The sequence below is a fragment of the Vicugna pacos genome, chromosome 34 (genome assembly GCF_048564905.1).
Source record: "Vicugna pacos chromosome 34, VicPac4, whole genome shotgun sequence".
Lineage (NCBI taxonomy): Eukaryota > Metazoa > Chordata > Mammalia > Artiodactyla > Camelidae > Vicugna > Vicugna pacos.
Window position 1 is genome coordinate 17,766,766 of NC_133020.1, and position 16,153 is coordinate 17,782,918.

At 53.4% G+C, this 16,153-nt stretch overlaps 2 protein-coding genes and 1 long non-coding RNA gene across 12 annotated transcripts; 2 read left to right on the forward strand and 1 right to left on the reverse strand.

Moving 5' to 3' along the window:
• Positions 1 to 243: 243 nt before the first annotated feature.
• LOC140691338 (uncharacterized) lies at positions 244 to 8,427 on the reverse strand. 3 transcript variants are annotated; one of them, XR_012066955.1, is made up of 6 exons: positions 8,063 to 8,427; positions 6,570 to 6,666; positions 5,022 to 5,891; positions 4,690 to 4,905; positions 3,958 to 4,227; positions 244 to 1,540 (listed from the first exon to the last, which is right to left on the reverse strand). It is a non-coding gene; the product is annotated as an uncharacterized lncRNA (long non-coding RNA). The 3 variants fall into 3 exon arrangements; XR_012066956.1 differs by lacking the exon at positions 244 to 1,540 and having other exon boundaries at positions 2,956 to 4,227; positions 5,022 to 5,134; positions 5,689 to 5,891; positions 8,063 to 8,426; XR_012066954.1 differs by lacking the exon at positions 244 to 1,540 and having other exon boundaries at positions 2,956 to 4,227.
• On the forward strand, positions 760 to 7,684 carry ING4 (inhibitor of growth family member 4). Of its 8 annotated transcripts, none has more exons than XR_004186428.2 (8): positions 760 to 879; positions 3,737 to 3,808; positions 5,492 to 5,658; positions 5,838 to 5,952; positions 6,120 to 6,228; positions 6,589 to 6,627; positions 6,882 to 6,943; positions 7,047 to 7,684. XR_004186428.2 is itself a non-coding variant. In XM_006210858.3 (8 exons), exons 1-8 carry the CDS (start codon positions 843 to 845, stop codon positions 7,084 to 7,086), a joined length of 750 nt encoding a protein of 249 aa, XP_006210920.1. In that variant the 5' UTR covers positions 760 to 842; the 3' UTR covers positions 7,087 to 7,684. The 8 variants fall into 8 exon arrangements, 7 of the variants coding, with proteins under 7 accessions (XP_006210920.1, XP_031526588.1, XP_006210921.1 ...); XM_006210858.3 differs by having other exon boundaries at positions 6,480 to 6,627; XM_031670728.2 differs by having other exon boundaries at positions 6,483 to 6,627.
• Positions 8,428 to 8,505: 78 nt separating the features above from the next.
• On the forward strand, positions 8,506 to 15,812 carry ACRBP (acrosin binding protein). The gene is made up of 10 exons (XM_006210857.4): positions 8,506 to 8,614; positions 8,876 to 9,082; positions 9,260 to 9,354; positions 9,835 to 9,952; positions 10,563 to 11,007; positions 11,473 to 11,605; positions 13,420 to 13,599; positions 13,706 to 13,873; positions 14,888 to 14,971; positions 15,492 to 15,812. The coding sequence occupies exons 1-10, from the start codon at positions 8,572 to 8,574 to the stop codon at positions 15,612 to 15,614; spliced, it is 1,596 nt and encodes a 531-aa protein (XP_006210919.1). The 5' UTR covers positions 8,506 to 8,571; the 3' UTR covers positions 15,615 to 15,812.
• The last annotated feature ends 341 nt before the right edge of the window (positions 15,813 to 16,153 follow it).

Below are 16,153 nucleotides of genomic sequence, written 5' to 3' on the forward strand. Positions count from 1 at the left end.
ATGGGCTTTCCCTCCTGATGAAAACCGTGCCTTTTGCTGTGCAATAGCAGACCAGGGTGAGAGCTACATCCGACTGGCGAGCTGTCACAGCTCCGTGTCCCAGTACTTCCAGACCGTGGTGCTAGTTAACATCTTTTGTGAATTCGAATAAAGAGGGAGACCAAAACAGGAGAAAAAGGCCAGAAGTACTATCACTGTATAACGTACTTGAGTATGAAAAGATAGGAACCCTGACAAAAGGCGTGGACAATCGCAGTTTTATTGTGAGCAGTTCTTTGTATTTACCAGTAGAGTTTGTAAATAACGAGTTGCTTCCACGTTAGAACATAACCCTGAGTAGCTGGTGTTCTTGAGAGTGAACGAAATGCGAAGGGGTTAAATCTCCCACGGCCAGGTGCGCCTCCCTCAACTTCCGTAAGAAACTAGTGACTTGAGAAGGTGACCAGGTGTTCTAGTCACCAGATTCACATTCCGCAAAGGGGCAGAAAGATCTTCGGCTGCTGCAAAGGGCTCTTAATGGACTATAAGCCTAAAGAGACAGGTTTCTCACGACCGCACATCCCCGTCCTGGAGGGAGAGGAAGTTTGAGCGAGGATGCAAAATGGCGCCCTCCGGCGCAGCCGCCGCCGACCCGGCGCTCCGCGGCCCCGCGAGGGACGAGTGTAGGTGCCGCGCGGAGGCGTCCCGGCGGGCGCTGTACAGAAGCCGGAAGTTCCCCTCGTGAGGGCGGAAGTTCCCCTCGTGAGGGCGGAAGGGCTCCAGGCCGAGGAGGACAGCTTGGGCGCTCGTCGCGATTCAGTCACTTCCGGGGAGGACCGGAAGTTGCTTTGTTTTGCTTCAAGATGGCTGCGGGGATGTATTTGGAACATTATCTGGACAGTAAGAGCAGGCTGGAGGAGGGGGTCAGGGGTCACGGAGGGGTGGAGGTGGGTCGGGGCTGAGAAGATCTACGGCCCCGAAGTCCTGGTAGTCAGAAGGTCACGATCGTGAAGGGCTGCGTGAGAGAAAATCCTGGAGGGTGTGAAGAAAGGGGGCGGGGCGGCGGGGTCGAGGCCTCGCTCTGGGATATAGACGGGAGAAGGAGGGGCTGCGCGGCGGGGCTGAGAGACGGCTCTTGAAGGGCTGGTGGGCATACCTGGGAAAATATTTGCTGCCCCACCTTCAGGATCTCCGACCTCAGGGTATTTTTTTTTTCTCAAAGTCGTTCGGAATCCGTCGTTTTAGTGTATCATCCACTGCCATTTGGAGCAGCGACAAAGAACTGCTCGTGGCTCCTTTGCCCAGTTCTTTAGCAGAAGCGGCTTCTCATGGGGGTGGAGGGTTATGAGTGAAGACTGTCAGATGACTAACTGGAAGGCTTCTCTTCTTGGAGTAAAGATCCAATTCCCATCACATGGAAATCTGGTGTTTATGCTGTCTGTGTAACCCAGCCCTTCAGGGAGCCTGTCACTCTCTGTGCTTACATTTGTCTTGGTCTTGGAAGTCAATTCGTTCATTCGTTTCTTGAGGTCCTGCGATAGGTCAGACGTAATGGCAGGTACTAGGAATATACAAGAATGAGTAAGACACAGTCCCTGCCCTCAAGTGCTCAGAATCCAGTAGGACACAGATTCTGCTAGTAAATGATTATAAAAGTGTGACAAGTGAAATAATAGGAATACATTGAAAGGACAGTAGATAACGCTGGAAAAAGAGCAGCTAATTACCCGGGGATGTAGCTAAAGCTCTACAGAGTATGTGATGTTTGAATAGTGTTTTGTTTTTTTTAAAATGGAAGTTCTGGGGGTTGAACCTAGAACCTCGTGTGTGCTAAACAGGGCTCTATCACTGAGCTATATCCTCCCCCCTGAATAGAGTCTTGAAGGTTGTTTATTTGCCAGTGTCGACAGAGGGAGGGAATTGCAGGTTGGGGAAAGCATCAGCAAAGTTGTGTTGGGTTTGTGGCAAGGTCAGAGAAAAGTGAGACCAGAGTGTTTGATATGCAGGACTCTAAGGTCCAAGAGTGGGAAATGAGACTACAGAAGGGGGCTGGGGCTAGATTGTGCAAGGTCTTTTAAGCAAGCTACAAAGCTTGCACTTTAGTGAGGAGTAAACAGATTTTTTAAATAGAATGATTTTTTTTACAGAGGAAAATATCTGATGGATGATAAATTGGAACATGATAACATTGGTAATGTGGACATCAACTAGTGATAATAGTCCTGGTCAGAGGTGAGGACCTGATCTCAGGGAGTGACAGAAGTATTTAAAGGTTAGATAGGACTGACTGAATGACTCAGTGGTGGAGAGAGAAGGAAGACTCTAAGATGACTTCTCAATTTCCTGTTTGGGAAGTTAGATAGACAATATATCATCAATAAGATAAGAAATTCAGGAGTGACAGTAATATATTTAATTCAGTTTAAATTTAAACATAGGAATGGTAATTGTATTTGTGAGAGTAAAGGAAATGGAGATCATTCGAGGAAACCAAGTGAGAAAATTAGAGGATTAAATTAAGTGTAAGCTCAAGAAAACATTGACATTTAAGGGACAGGCTAAGGAAACGTCAGTGATGGAATTACCAGGAAATATATGATGAAATTTGGAATCCTAAAACAAAGAAAGTTACTTGAAGGAGAAAAAATGGTGCCAGCTGCTGAAAACATATTTTTTTTAGGGTAGGCCTAAAAGGGATCATTAGATTTAGTAAATCATTGGTGACTTAATCTCAGTAAACTGGTGGTGGCAGACCTGAGGTTATAGGTTAAAGCCATAGAGGCATTTGAAAAGTTGGGAGTAGAGTCATGGGAAGAGATTTTCCTTTTTAAGACTTAAGTGGTTATGCATTTATTCAAGTAATTATTGAGGACCCTCTGTATGCACGTCATAGTTCTAAACACTAGGGAAATAGAAAAGAAGACAGACATGTCCAACTCTTCTGGAGAGCTGGGGAGACAGATACCAAATACCTAATTACACAGTTACTTGTTTAATTACATTGGATAAACGCCAGAAAGGGTAGAGATAGAATAGCTTGGCAGTATAATCCAGGGCACTTGTTGGAGTCTGGGGAATTCAGGGTTGAGCTGAACTTTGAAGAATAAACAGGAATTTAATAGGCCAACAGGTATGGTGGAGGTGGGATGAAGACCAGGAGGTGCATTCCAGACAGAGTAGCATGTGGAAAGCCACATGGCAGGAAGGGCACTCAGAGAGGGCCAGTGGGATAGAGCAGAGAGAGCGCAGCAGGGCGCTGGCCTGAGTTAAGGCTGGGGTGAGGTAAGCAAGGGCCAGGAGGTGTGGAACAGGACTAGGAATATTGCGATAGGAACTTACCAGAGGGTTGTAAACAGGAGAGTGACTTGATCAGATCTGTGTATTGTAAAGAATATTCTGGCTCCATCCAGAATGCAGATTGGAAGTGTGTGTGAGATGAGTGATGGAGGAGGCCAGGAGGGTATTTGTAAATTGAGGACTAGGAGCTTGGAGGCAGAGATTGAAAATAAAGGAAAGGGAGGGGCTGACTTGTAGAATAAGGTCACTGAAGAGGGGAAGGGAGGGATGTGCAGAGATGGAGGGCTTGGTTGTGGAGAGACATGGACATGGCCTCTCCTGAGAGGAATGATGAATGTTGTCACAGACCATCCGACAGTTCAAAGACGGGAAAACAGAGTCCTGTTTTGGACCTGTTCTTCAAAAGCAGCTGTAGGACCTAGGAAGTGCAGGGAATCTCAGTTTCTTCTCTTCTTCCCAGGTATTGAAAACCTCCCCTTTGAACTGCAGAGAAACTTCCAGCTCATGAGGGACCTGGACCAAAGAACAGAGGGTATGTACGGAGTAAGGAGTCCAGTGTGTTATGAGCGTGTCTGGTCGTTTCTGTTTGGTGTTACCATATCATCTGGTCTGGTTGGGAGAGCAGTGGCTTCTCTCTTTCACTTTCTTGCAATTCTTAACAGGAGAGTAATGATAACTCACATTTCTATATCCGCTTTTCCATAACACATGGAGAACTGGGACAGTGCCTCAAGGATTCAGAGGTGCTGTGCTCTTTGTAGCTTCCTCAAGAAGGATTCACAGAACCAAAGTCACCCCTGGACTCATTTCTCCTCTCCATATTCAGTGTGTTTATAGGAAAACTAGAATGTTTGTACTCCATTGGACTGTTAACTTGACTATCACGAAATTCGATGTGGCTTTAGACTGCAACTCACGTTGTTAGAGAGGAGCTTTGCTACATGAGAAGTTCTTTAAAAAGAAAGAAGGAAGGAAAGAAGGCAAAAAGCAATTAACCTCAGGATCTCTACACTACGTCCTTCAACCTAACAGAAGCACCGGATGCCAGCTGTGGCCTTCCGTGGGCATTGAGCAGGTTTGGCTGCACTGAGGCTACACTTCAGTGGTCAAGTTTGTCCCTTCAGGGTGGAAGGTGTCTGTTGGAGCTATCCCCCATACCTGCTGGAGGACACGCAGGGTGTCCGTATGTAGCCGTGCTCCAGGATGTAACGAGCTGGTGTTAGGACACCTGAAGCTGTGATCTAAGTCACTCGGGTTAAATTTACTCATGAAAAGGTGACCATCGTCTAAAATCCTGGACGCAGGCCCCTGAGAACTGCCTGCCAAATGCTGCGCCCCAGCTCTGGTCTTAGACAGCTCCAGCTCCTGAGTTCACGCACAGAAAGATCAGTTGGAGCTAAGGGAACTACATACATGCTTTCCCAGCTTCCTCCAAGGGCCTCCAGCAAAGTGGGGCAGAAACAGTGTGCACACAGGTCCTTGTTCCTCCTGCTGCACCATGTTGCAGTCACACTTGTGTCTCCATCCACATCTTTTCTGAGCGCTACCAAATATTAGGCAGTAGGCATGTACAGTCGCAGTGTCCTGGGATGCCATCAGCCTTCCAGTATTAAAATGTTGGAGCAGTCTCTAAAATGAACAGACAGAACAAAAGTGATGGGAAATATAACCAAGCTGTAAATGATAAGCAAGTCAGGGTGGGCAGGAAGTAGAAGAAGCGTTACATGAGTGGACTAGGGCCTCACTTTAAATGAAGCATAGACGTGCAGGCCTGGAAGCCGGCAGCAGCACATGGCCCAGCCTGGTTTGCAGCACTCAGAGCGGTTGTGGGATGTTTCTGAGATGAGAAACTGGATGGCTTTTGAGACAAAATTCATGGTTCAAGAGGCAGCAAGCCCTGCAAAGAAGCATCTTCAGACATCAACAAAATTACACTTCACATTAATGCGGTGTGCAAAGAATCCTTTGTTCTGTTTCAGTAATTTCAGTTCCAGATACGATAGCAATGTTCTCAGCACCTGAAGGCACCTTTACAGCAAATACTGTGAACATGTTGCATTCCTTGAGTACATGGCCCAGTACCTAGGAACGTTCAGTGCGTTTTAGTTCGAAGGTTATGATGGTCCATGGAAAAGGTCCAAGGAGCAAGAGGAAGAAGTGTGTTTCACCTAGCCACCCGGGGGCCATTGTGACCAGGCCTCTGTCTCTGTTGTAGACCTGAAGGCTGAAATTGACAAGTTGGCCACTGAGTATATGAGTAGCGCCCGCAGCCTGAGCTCCGAGGAAAAATTGGCCCTTCTCAAACAGATCCAGGAGGCCTATGGCAAGTGCAAGGAATTTGGTGACGACAAGGTGCAGCTGGCCATGCAGACCTATGAGATGGTATGGCCCTGTTCACCGCTCCCCACCTACCTCCCATCTGTTCCTCGGGGTCCTCGACCCCTCCTTCAGCTGTGTTGGGATCTGTTCTGGGTCTGGGAGAGCCACAGACTCTGCCTTAGCCTGTTTTCTTCTGGTGGAACCAGCCTTGTAGCTCTTCCTTTTCCTTCCTTCCCACGCAGGTGGACAAACACATTCGGCGACTGGACACAGACCTGGCCCGTTTTGAGGCTGATCTGAAGGAGAAACAGATTGAGTCAAGTGACTATGACAGCTCTTCCAGCAAAGGCAAAAAGAGTGAGGAGGGGGGCGGGGATGTAAGCAGAGGGGCGAGGATTCCAAGGGAGAAGCCAGGGGCTCTTCAGCTCTGAGGGCTGAGGGCAGGCCACCAGGTGGGGGCAGGAGAAGGGGACTTAACCCGTCTTTCTGTCTCCCTGCCTTCTGGCTCCCCGCCTCTCTCCTAGAAGGCAGGACTCAGAAGGAGAAGAAAGCTGCTCGTGCTCGTTCCAAAGGGAAAAACTCGGATGAAGAAGCCCCCAAGGCCGCCCAGAAGAAGTTAAAACTTGTGCGCACGTGAGTGTGTCAGGGAGCACTTGGCCAAGTGATGGATTGCTCTTTCCCACTGCCCATCCCACTCGCACTGCCCCTTGCCACTCTGTCTGTCTTCTGCACCAACTACCCTTCTTGTTATTTTGGAATCTTCTGGGCAGAGGAGAAGCCACAGATCACTAGCCCCATAAGGGTCTCCTTTTGCCACCTCTGGGAGTCTCAGGGTGTAGCTTCCCTTCCTGCAGATGACACCTTCTCTTCCTCTTGGCACGCAGAAGTCCTGAGTATGGGATGCCCTCAGTGACCTTTGGCAGTGTCCACCCCTCTGATGTGTTGGATATGCCTGTGGATCCCAACGAACCCACCTATTGCCTTTGTCACCAGGTCTCCTACGGAGAGATGATTGGCTGTGACAACCCTGATGTAAGAACCATTTTGCCTCAAGATCGGGGTTCTGGGGACCTGAAGGGACAAGGAGGGGTGGTTAATAGTGGGACTTCGGGATAGGAGGAAGGTGGTTGGAGTCGATTGGCCTTGGGACTTCCAAGGATTCTCCCAAGGGACAGAATAAGGGAATATTCCTAAGGAGTCGGGGATGGGGGGTTCTTTCCTTTCCTCTGCCCTCCCCCCCCCCCGGGTTCCTGACTTCTGCTGCTTCCATCTTCTTCCTTTCCCAGTGTTCCATTGAGTGGTTCCACTTTGCCTGTGTGGGGCTGACCACCAAGCCTCGAGGGAAGTGGTGAGTGAGAGCTGCGGAGAGCTGGACAGCCCCCAGCTGAGTGACCAGGGGCATCCTCCCTCTCGCTCACTCTCTCCCCTTTCTCCCTCACATTCTTTCTTAGGTTTTGCCCACGCTGCTCCCAAGAACGGAAAAAGAAATAGATAAGGGCCTTGGATTCCAGCACAGTTTCTTCCACGTCCCCTGACCTGGGCTAGTGGGGAGAGGGATGCCTGCCGGGGCCGGGGGCAGGGAGAGGTGGATGGCGCAGCGTCCTCATCCCCTCTCCTCCCCTCCCACTCCTGGTGCTGAAGCTGCACCCAAACCCTGGTAGGGGGGGTGCCGCAGCCACTAACGGTATGTGCTCTCGTTCAGCCCCCCTCTCCCGAGGGAGGTGGTCCTGCCCACTGTCCTTTTGCCTCCATGCTGAGGTTGGTGCTGCATTTTTGAGGGATGGTCCTCTTCACTCCCCTTGCTTTCTATTTAAGGACTGAGGCAGTAGCGTGGGGCCCTCCCCCAGCCTCCTAATTCGCTCCCCCCATGAGGGGCCATCGTGTGATAAACTTTTTTCACTCTCTTCCTGCTTTTTTCAGCGGGGGCTCCCCCACATCACCTGGGCTGTGGCCCTGGTTGAAGGGGCATGGCACCCCTTCCTCTGTGCCAAGAGGATTCATCCTGGCCTCGTGAGTGGGAGGGGCGGGGTGGAATGCAGATGTCTCACGTGTAAAGGAGGTGGGTAGGTGAATAAAAGCTGTACGTGTTGGTCTGCTGTGTTTATTTTAGAGACACTATTTTAGCACGTGTGCGAAGCAGATTTTTGCCTTCTCTTGAGTTGGCTAAAAGGCGGGAGGCGGACATGTCAGAAGTGGGACGAGACATGGAACCAGAAGTGGTACCTCTGCTCCGGAATCATCAGCTTCTCTGCTTGAGGAGGACAGAGCTGGCTGGGGCTGTGCCTCAGACCAGGGGTTAACACAGCTTAAGATTGTGCATCTTTTCTCCATAAAATACCTTTCACTTGATTCCCAATAAATGTGTTTGTTTTACACATGAATTACTATAGTAAGTAGTAGCCTGACTTGTTTTAAATACTAAGAAAACAAGTATTTTTTCCCTACGCCAACGAGTCGTCTTGCTCACCTCCACTTGGAAACCATTTCCTTAGGCTGAGCGGTCCTCGCGGCTGATTTCCTCCGCACCTGAACCGGCTCTTGCTTCCCCTTCGGCTCCTTACCTGGAGGCTTCCTCTAGTTCTTACCCAGGCAGCCCGACTGCCTTATACGTTCCATCGCCCCGTCACCGCCTGCCTCGCTTCCAAGCCTCACCCCTTCTTGGGCAGGTGGTTTCTCGGAACTCGGTTTTCTTGTCTATAAAATAGGGATAACAGTACCCACTTTATGGGATCCCTTGGAGGTGAAGTGGTAATACGGTGAAGAGCAACGCAGGCAGGACCCAGTCCATCGAAAGCACCGAGTCAGTGGTCACCTGCCGCCCCTGTCCTCTCGAGCGAGCGGAACGCGACCCCCGCCGCGTCAGTTTCCGCGGCCCGGCCCGCCCCGCCCTTTGTGACGTGGGGCGGCCTCGCTCCCCCTGACTTGGCCCGTTAGAGGCCGCTCGGTCCCGGGAACGCGGGCGGATCCTCCGGGGCCATGAGGCAGCTAGCCGCCGGCTCCCTGCTCTCACTCCTGAAGGGTGAGAGCGTCCTCCGCCTCCGGAGCCCTCCGTCACCGTGTCTCAGCCGCTTTCCCCCGGGCGGCCGGTGCCCCCGCTCCCGACCCCTCCCCACCTTCCCTGCGGGCAGACGGCCCCCTACCCCCGGCCCCTCACCCTCACCCGCGGCCTCGGCGGCCAGACGCCCGGGTCCCCGGGTGCCCGCCCCGCTCTCCCGCAGGGTCAGGCCGGCCCCGCCGGTGTCGGAGCCGGGTCCAGCCGTGGTCCGTTCCCGCCCCATAGTGCTGCTCCTGCCTCTGGCACCGGCCTCAGCCCAGGATTCCACTCCGGGCAGCCCCCTCTCTACCACCGAGTATGAGCGCTTCTTCGCGCTGCTGACCCCAACCTGGAAGGCGGAGACCACCTGCCGGCTCCGCGCCACCCACGGCTGCCGGAACCCCACCCTCGTCCAGCTGGACCAGTATGAAAACCACGGCCTGGTGCCCGACGGTGAGGGCCCGACTGGAGGGCCAGCCCTGAGCTCACCTGACACAGGGGAAGGGGATAGCTGGCTCCTTTCCCTGAGCCAGCTCCGCCCTGCAGACCCCAGGAGCCCACTGCCCCGCTCTGGGAGGACGTCCCCTCTGTCCTGCCCAGTGTGTTCACCTCCACCCTGCCCTTCCCCAGGCGCTGTCTGCTCGGACCTCCCTTACGCCTCCTGGTTTGAATCCTTCTGCCAGTTTACTCAGTACCGTTGCTCCAACCACGTCTACTATGCCAAGGTGAGGCCAGGACAAAGGCTGGATGTCGTGGCCAGGACCTACGGAGAGGCTGGCAGTGAAGAGTTGAGGAAGGGCCCCAGGCCATCCTTAGCTCCTCCTTTCCTGCCACTTTGCCGTCATTTACCCTGATTATATGGACGTACAGTCTCACCTTGGGCGTTCAGACTGCCAGAACAATCCTGTTACTGCCAGAAAAGTAGGGAAGAGGCGAAGAGATAAGCCCTTCCCTTTCTCCCAACAGGGCGGTGATTTCAGTCAGAGTCAAATGCAAAAGACTGAAGGCAAGAGTGTGGGCCAGACGGGACTTTGATCTTGCAAGGCAACCACTTGTCAGGTCTAGCAGGTTCCACCAGGGGCCATGTCCCCTCACTCCTGCCCAGGAACTGTGAGAGCAGACATGAGGCACAGGGACAGAGGATGAGCTGGAGCAGAAGTCGGCCCCTTGGGAAAGGCATTCCCACTTTCCTTCTCTCCTTGCAGAGAGTCCGGTGCTCCCAGCCAGTCTCAATCCTCTCACCTAACACTTTCAAGGAGGCAGACACTTCCCCTGACCTGCCGCTTACCAAGATGACCTCCCCCATGTCATCCCACATCACAGGTGAGGCCCTCCCAGGGCCCCGGGGAGACTACCAGCTACTCCTCCTCTGAGCCCAGGGTTGAAGGTGTCAGTGGGAGGGAAGCCGGGAGGATGTTGAGCCTGAGGAGGTAGCCGTGGGCAGCTATTTACGTAAGGGGGAGCCTGCTTTTCATGAATACAAGTTGGGGCTTTCCTATCCCAGAATATTTTCTGATTCTTAGCTCCCCCAAACATTCCTGCATTTAGAAGTCCTCTGGGACTTTCCTAAGCTCACATCTTCATTCCAGAAAGGATTGATTGCTAGCTGTTTAGAATATATGGTGTTTCCTAAGTGATCGGGACAGAAGGTGGAATTTGAAGTGGGTTGGGGAGAAGAGCACTTGTAAGGGAGGTGGGACGGGGGCACACACCACCACCACCACCACCACAATCACCAGGGTAATATTTTTTTTATTTTGATGTTCATTTTCTTTTCTGTGTTTTTTATCCTTGACTGAGTGAGTGTGTGATTAGTGTTTCTGTGTTTACGTGTGTGTTTACGTGGGTCCCTCTGCGAACAAAGCCACTGGGGCCAGAAGCCTGACCGGCCTTTTCCCTTCTCTCCCTCGGTCCCTCTCAAACCCTGCTGCAGGCACAGAACGACAGGTCTCCCAGCCCTGGCCGGAGCGGCTTAACAACAACGTGGAAGAGCTGCTGCAGTCCTCCTTGTCCCTGGGCAGCCAGGACGAAGGGCAGGAGCACAAGCAGGAGCAAGGGCAGGAGCACGAGCAGGAGCAGGGGCAGGAGCAGGAGGAGCAGGAGGAGGAGCAGGAGCAGGAGGGGAAGCAGGAGGAAGGACAGGGCACAGAGGAGGCCCTGGAGGCAAGGTCTGGGCTGCAGGCAGACTCCGAGTCCAAGCTCCAGTCCGAATTTGTCTCTTCCACCCCTTTCTCCTTCACTGCCCGGGTGCGGGAAGTGGAGTCTACCCCCACGATGATGGAGAATCTCCAGGAGCTCATCCGATCAGTCCAGGAAATGGATGAAATGAATGATATCTATGAGGAGGATAACATTCGGAAAGCCCAAAGCACCGGCAGGTACTGGCAGTTCTGACCTGCCCCCCTCCCGTCCACACACACCAGCCCAGCCCTCCCTGTTGTCTTCTTTGGGAAGGAGAAGCCCACTTGGCCAGCTTCAGCCTCCAGACCCACCCAGATCTGTCTGGCTGCAGCAAGTCCCTGCCTCGCCTGTTCTGTGGCCCTCGCTGGCTTCAGCACTGCCCTAGACATCCTTTCTCGCCGTGATACAGTGGAACCTAGAGCTGCCAGGCTTGCGTTCTGGTCTGGTCTCTGGGCCTGATTAGCACTGCAACTTTCACTTCCCTTTCTGGGTGTCAGTTCCCCTTTTCTAAAAGGAGGCAGTTGGTCCGGAGGCCTCTAAGGCCCCATGCAGCATGTGGAACGTGTGTGACTAGGACTAGATGCTGAAGGCGGCGGGGGGGGGGGGGGGGGAGTGGATGTGGTTGTCTGGACCATCCCCGCAGCCGGTGTGTGTCCTTGCAGCCTCCTGCAGCTGCCCCACGTGGAGGCCTTGCTGACGCTGTGCTATTCGATTGTGGAGAACACCTGCATCATAACCCCCACAGCCAAGGCCTGGCAGCACCTGGAGGATGAGATCCTTGGTTTCGGGAAGTCGGTAGGCCCACTATGCTGTTTAATGGGTCCAGGCTCATGGGACATCCTCTGGGCCTGGCACTGTACTGGACCTCAGGAGTGGGGGACGGGCGGGGCCACGGAAAGCACGAGGCATCGCCGGAGAGAATCTCTCCGAGTGAGAATCCCTTCTTTGGAAGGACATCTCCAGCTCCCCTTAAAGGAGGAAGGCTCAAGACCAAGTCTGGAATTGACTCCAGTCCAGTATTCATTCTTCGGCTTCTAGTTGTTAGGCCTGAGCTAGTTCACTGTCTTCAGTGCGTAGCTTTACCTTAGATGCAGCTCTCCTCTCTAGAGGGGTCATAGAGCTCATTCCAGGGACCTGTAGAGAGATCCCAGCTCTGTGTGTCCTAAGCACCCAGCAAGTCCATTCCCTGGAAACAGGACTTTTAAATAAATTTTCAAACGGTAACGTTAGCAAGCGTTTGCTGAGAGCTAGTACGCCATCCATTCATCCACTGTTCAACAGATACTGACTGGGCTCGGTGTCTGAGACATGAGCAGCTCTGTGCTTAGGTCTCTGAGACGTTAGCAGTGAGCACAACAGGGCCAGTCCTCTGTCCTCTTGGAGTCTAGTGGGGAGACAGACGCAGGAACAGGTAGAACAGGGTGACAAGATCAACGCATGACTAAGGACAAAGGGCAGAGAGCAGCTGGGGAGCACAGATGTGTTTGGCAGGACAGCAGAATGCCTCCTAGAGGAACTGATGTTTAAACTGAGATCTGAAGATAAAAAAAGTTAACCAGGCCAAAGGAGGGGTTGGTAAGAGGTTCCTGCTAGAAGGACCAGTACGTGCAAAGACTCTGTGGTGAGAGAAAGGAGAGATTTCACGCAGGACCAAGAATAATGAGCTTACCGCTCCCGCCCTTGGCTTGCTTAAGGGAGCAGCAAGAACCCTGTTTTACCTGGAGATGGAGTCAAAGTGATAGTAAGGGTCATCATGTGAAAAATCACGAATGGTAGCCTGAAGCATTTGTATTTAATTTGGTAGGAAAAGGGAATTTAATGATGTTCGGTTAGGGACGTGGTGATGCCTCCCCCGCCCCCCGAGTGCTGTTGTGAGGAGCAAACAAGGCAGCGGAAGAGGTTTGTGCCCATGGCTTTCCCTCCTGGGAAGGTTGTAGAAACCAGATCGGGCCGGAGAGTCCGGCCGAGAGATGCACGGCTCCACGTTGAAGAGTGTCTTCCTCTAGGTTCTCAGGGAACATACAGGTTTTGGAGTTGGAAGCACCTGGAGCAATGTCCCACCTCCACTGTGTCTTAGACGTGTATCTGAGTGAGTTTCTCAGCTCACCGAGCCTCAGTTTCTTCGTGAGTCAAACGGACACATGATTAGTACCTAAGCTAGTCTAGGGTTGTAAGTGAGATGACGATCTTTCTTGCCATGGTGTGCAGCACTGTGCCTGCGAGCTGTTTGCAAATATTAGCATTATCATTAGCAGAGAGAGAGAGGGCGGCTTATGAGTCTTTTTCAGATAGGCTACGTCAGACAGCTGTTGGGCACATGGCCATGGGGATTTGGAGCTTGCAAAAGAGGTCAGAACTGATGCTAAAGGTTTGGGTGTCACCAGCAGGGAGATGAAGATTACCTGGGAGAAGATAAATCATCCAGGAAAAGGAAGAAATAGAGAGCTGATGTGAGGTCCTTGAGGACTCTGGCTGGGGTGGGAGGAGGAGAGAAAAGTCAGAGGAGCTTCTGGAAGAGCCTTAATGTGGAGACGTTCTGCGGGGCGGCTCTGGAAGGCGGAGGCCTGGGAGGGCCTCAGCCTCAGTCTCTCAACCGCACCTGTCCTCAGGTCTGTGACAACCTTGGGCGGCGACACATAGCTATGTGTACCCTCTGTGACTTCTGCTCCCTGAAACTGGAGCAGTGCCACTCAGAGGCCAACCTGCAGCGGCAGCAGTGTGACATCTCCCACAAGACGCCCTTCATCAGCCCCCTGCTCACGTCCCAGAGCATGTCCATTGGCACCCAGGTACCTCGTGCAGCAGCCTGCGGCTGGGGGAGGGAGTAGGCTCCAGGCAGGATGGGGCAGCAGGAGGGCCGGAACACGCACCTCTCCCCTATCCCCTGTGCTACAGGTGGGGACCGCAAAATCAGGCCGCTTTTACGGGCTAGAGTTATATGGTGGGCTGCGCATGGACTTCTGGTGTGCCCGGCTGGCCACCAAGGGCTGCGAAGACAGTCGAGTCGCCAGCTGGCTCCAGACTGAGTTCCTCAGCTTCCAGGACGGGGACTTCCCCACCAGGGTCAGCGCTTTCCCCAGAGCTCAGCCCCCCCCCCCGCCGCTCACCCTAGTGCCTCTGGTTACTTGCTCTTGGGAGCCCTAGGATGTGGAAGGGGGTTTGGGCCCCTGGCTTCTGAGAACCAGTCCTTGCTGAGCCTCCTGCCTCTCTCCAGTGGACCCCCCACCCCAACCCCTCAGTAGAGCAGGATTGTATTTAGCAAAAGAGTGGGAATCAGAGGGTTGGGTGGGGCCAGGACTAGGGGGCAGGAGACAGTTTCGGATCCCAGCTTTGCCCACTACCTGCGGGGGCGGGGCCTCATCTCCACAGCAAACAGTGAGTGATGCCTGAGGGGCAACTGGTCCTGTTCTCAGGCTTCCCTGCCTCCATGTGAAGGCTCCTTCCCGAATCTTCCAGGGCTTTCCCTCTAGGTGGAATCAGGGGAGTTACCTCCCCTGTGGAACTACCTGTCCTGGCTGAGAGCCAGGCTCTCCCTTCTCTGGCTCAGCAGGAAAAATCATGGCGAGGAAAAGTAGGGGCACCTTGAGAAAGTGCTTTTAGCTGAGCTGAGGGGCTTTTGCCCAGCTCTTCTCCCTGGGTCCCTAGATCTGGAAGGGGTCTTGGCCCATCTCAGCTGCTCCCCTGGAGTTACAGATGGGGAGCGACATCCTCAGAGGGAAGTGACTCCCTCAAGGTCATACTAAACCATCACCAGGAGGCTCCCTGTGATGGGACCACTATTGGGCACCTTCCCGGGCCCTGGGTCCTTGGTGCCACCGTCCCCGGTCCTCATTCCCAGCAAGCTGACCAGCAGGGCAGCCCCTTCTCATCTCCAGCTCCTGGCTTCTTCCCAGCAGCTGAACTGTGACTGAGGGTGGGATGGGAAGGGCAGAGGGGACACCCCAGGTGCCGTGGGGGGTCTGGTTATCCGAGGCCACACCCCTGTCGTGGTTCTGCCATGGTGGGCATGCTCCGGAGGGCTGGTGTCTTGTGAGGCTTCTAATATCTTCCACCTCCCATCCTTGGCTCCTGGCTTAGATTTGTGACACAGAATACGTGCAGTACCCTAACTACTGTGCCTTCAAAAGCCAGCAGTGTATGATGAGAAACCGGGACCGGAAGGTGAGCTCCTCACGCTGCCCTCCCCCACCCACCCCTCAGTTGGTTACCAGGGGTGGGCGGGACTCTTCTGAGCCCCCCGTGGTGTCTGAGCAGTAGGGGTATGAAGGGAGGGTGACCCTCTGGGTAGAGGCCTCCTTGGAGCTCTGTTCCCACTCCTCCAATTTGGGGGTGAGCATCCCTCCTAGGCTGAGGGCTCCGGGAGGGAGGGAGGGAGGGTGCCAGGTGGGAAAACCCCCTGCCTGGTTGGGTGTCGGATTTGAGGCCTCAGTCTGGCCTGCTCTTACTCACCAAGTCATCTGGGCAATATCACTTCCTCTCCAGCCTCATTTCTGAAAGGATGGGGTTTGGGTTATGCGGTGTCTCTTGGCGCTTTAAAAACCCATACCTGAATTTCCTCCTCTCTCCTCCCTTTGCCCACACGTGCCTGCCTTGGGTTCTTGGACTTCTGACACCTGCCCACCATGGCATCTCTGGCTCCTGGCTCCCTGATGTGGGCTGTGTGCACCCAATCCCCTCGTAGGTGTCCCGCATGAGATGTCTGCAGAACGAGACATACACGGTCCTGACCCAGGCCAAAAGCGAGGACCTCGTGCTTCGATGGAGCCAGGAGTTTAGCACTTTGACTCTAAGCCAAGCTGGATGAGCTGGTCTCCATCCTGTCCCCACCCCAGCCCCACCTTTCCACATTCTCCACATTTTAAATCCCAGGCTGCCCCTTATGGGTCTCTTATCTGTCTCCAATTCACGCTTCCCTTGGGTTGGAGCAGCAGTCCCAGAGAAGACCATGATGGGGACACCACCCACCTTAAAGGATGTCTTTACATAAAGTGTTTATTTTCAACCTGTGTGGCCTGTTTTGGTTAAGATCCCATCCTCAGCCCTGCCACCCTGCCACCCTGCCCCATAGTATTCAACCCTCCCACCCCTGGGTTTATGGATCAATCTGCAGGTGAGGGGGCCATGGGAAGGGTACTCAGGGAAGCAGCCCTCTGCCAGGAGGAGAAGCCGTAAAGAAATCATAGAGTTGGACTGAAGAAGATCACAGCCAGTGTCTTGGGGACCATGTGGCCATGAGGACGTATGTGTCTTCATTTCTGAATTCCTGAGTCCAGTGACCTCAGATGCGAGTGTAGGATCGTCCCTCTGGAGGATAATCCGAATGAGATCATGTCCAGGGGGACC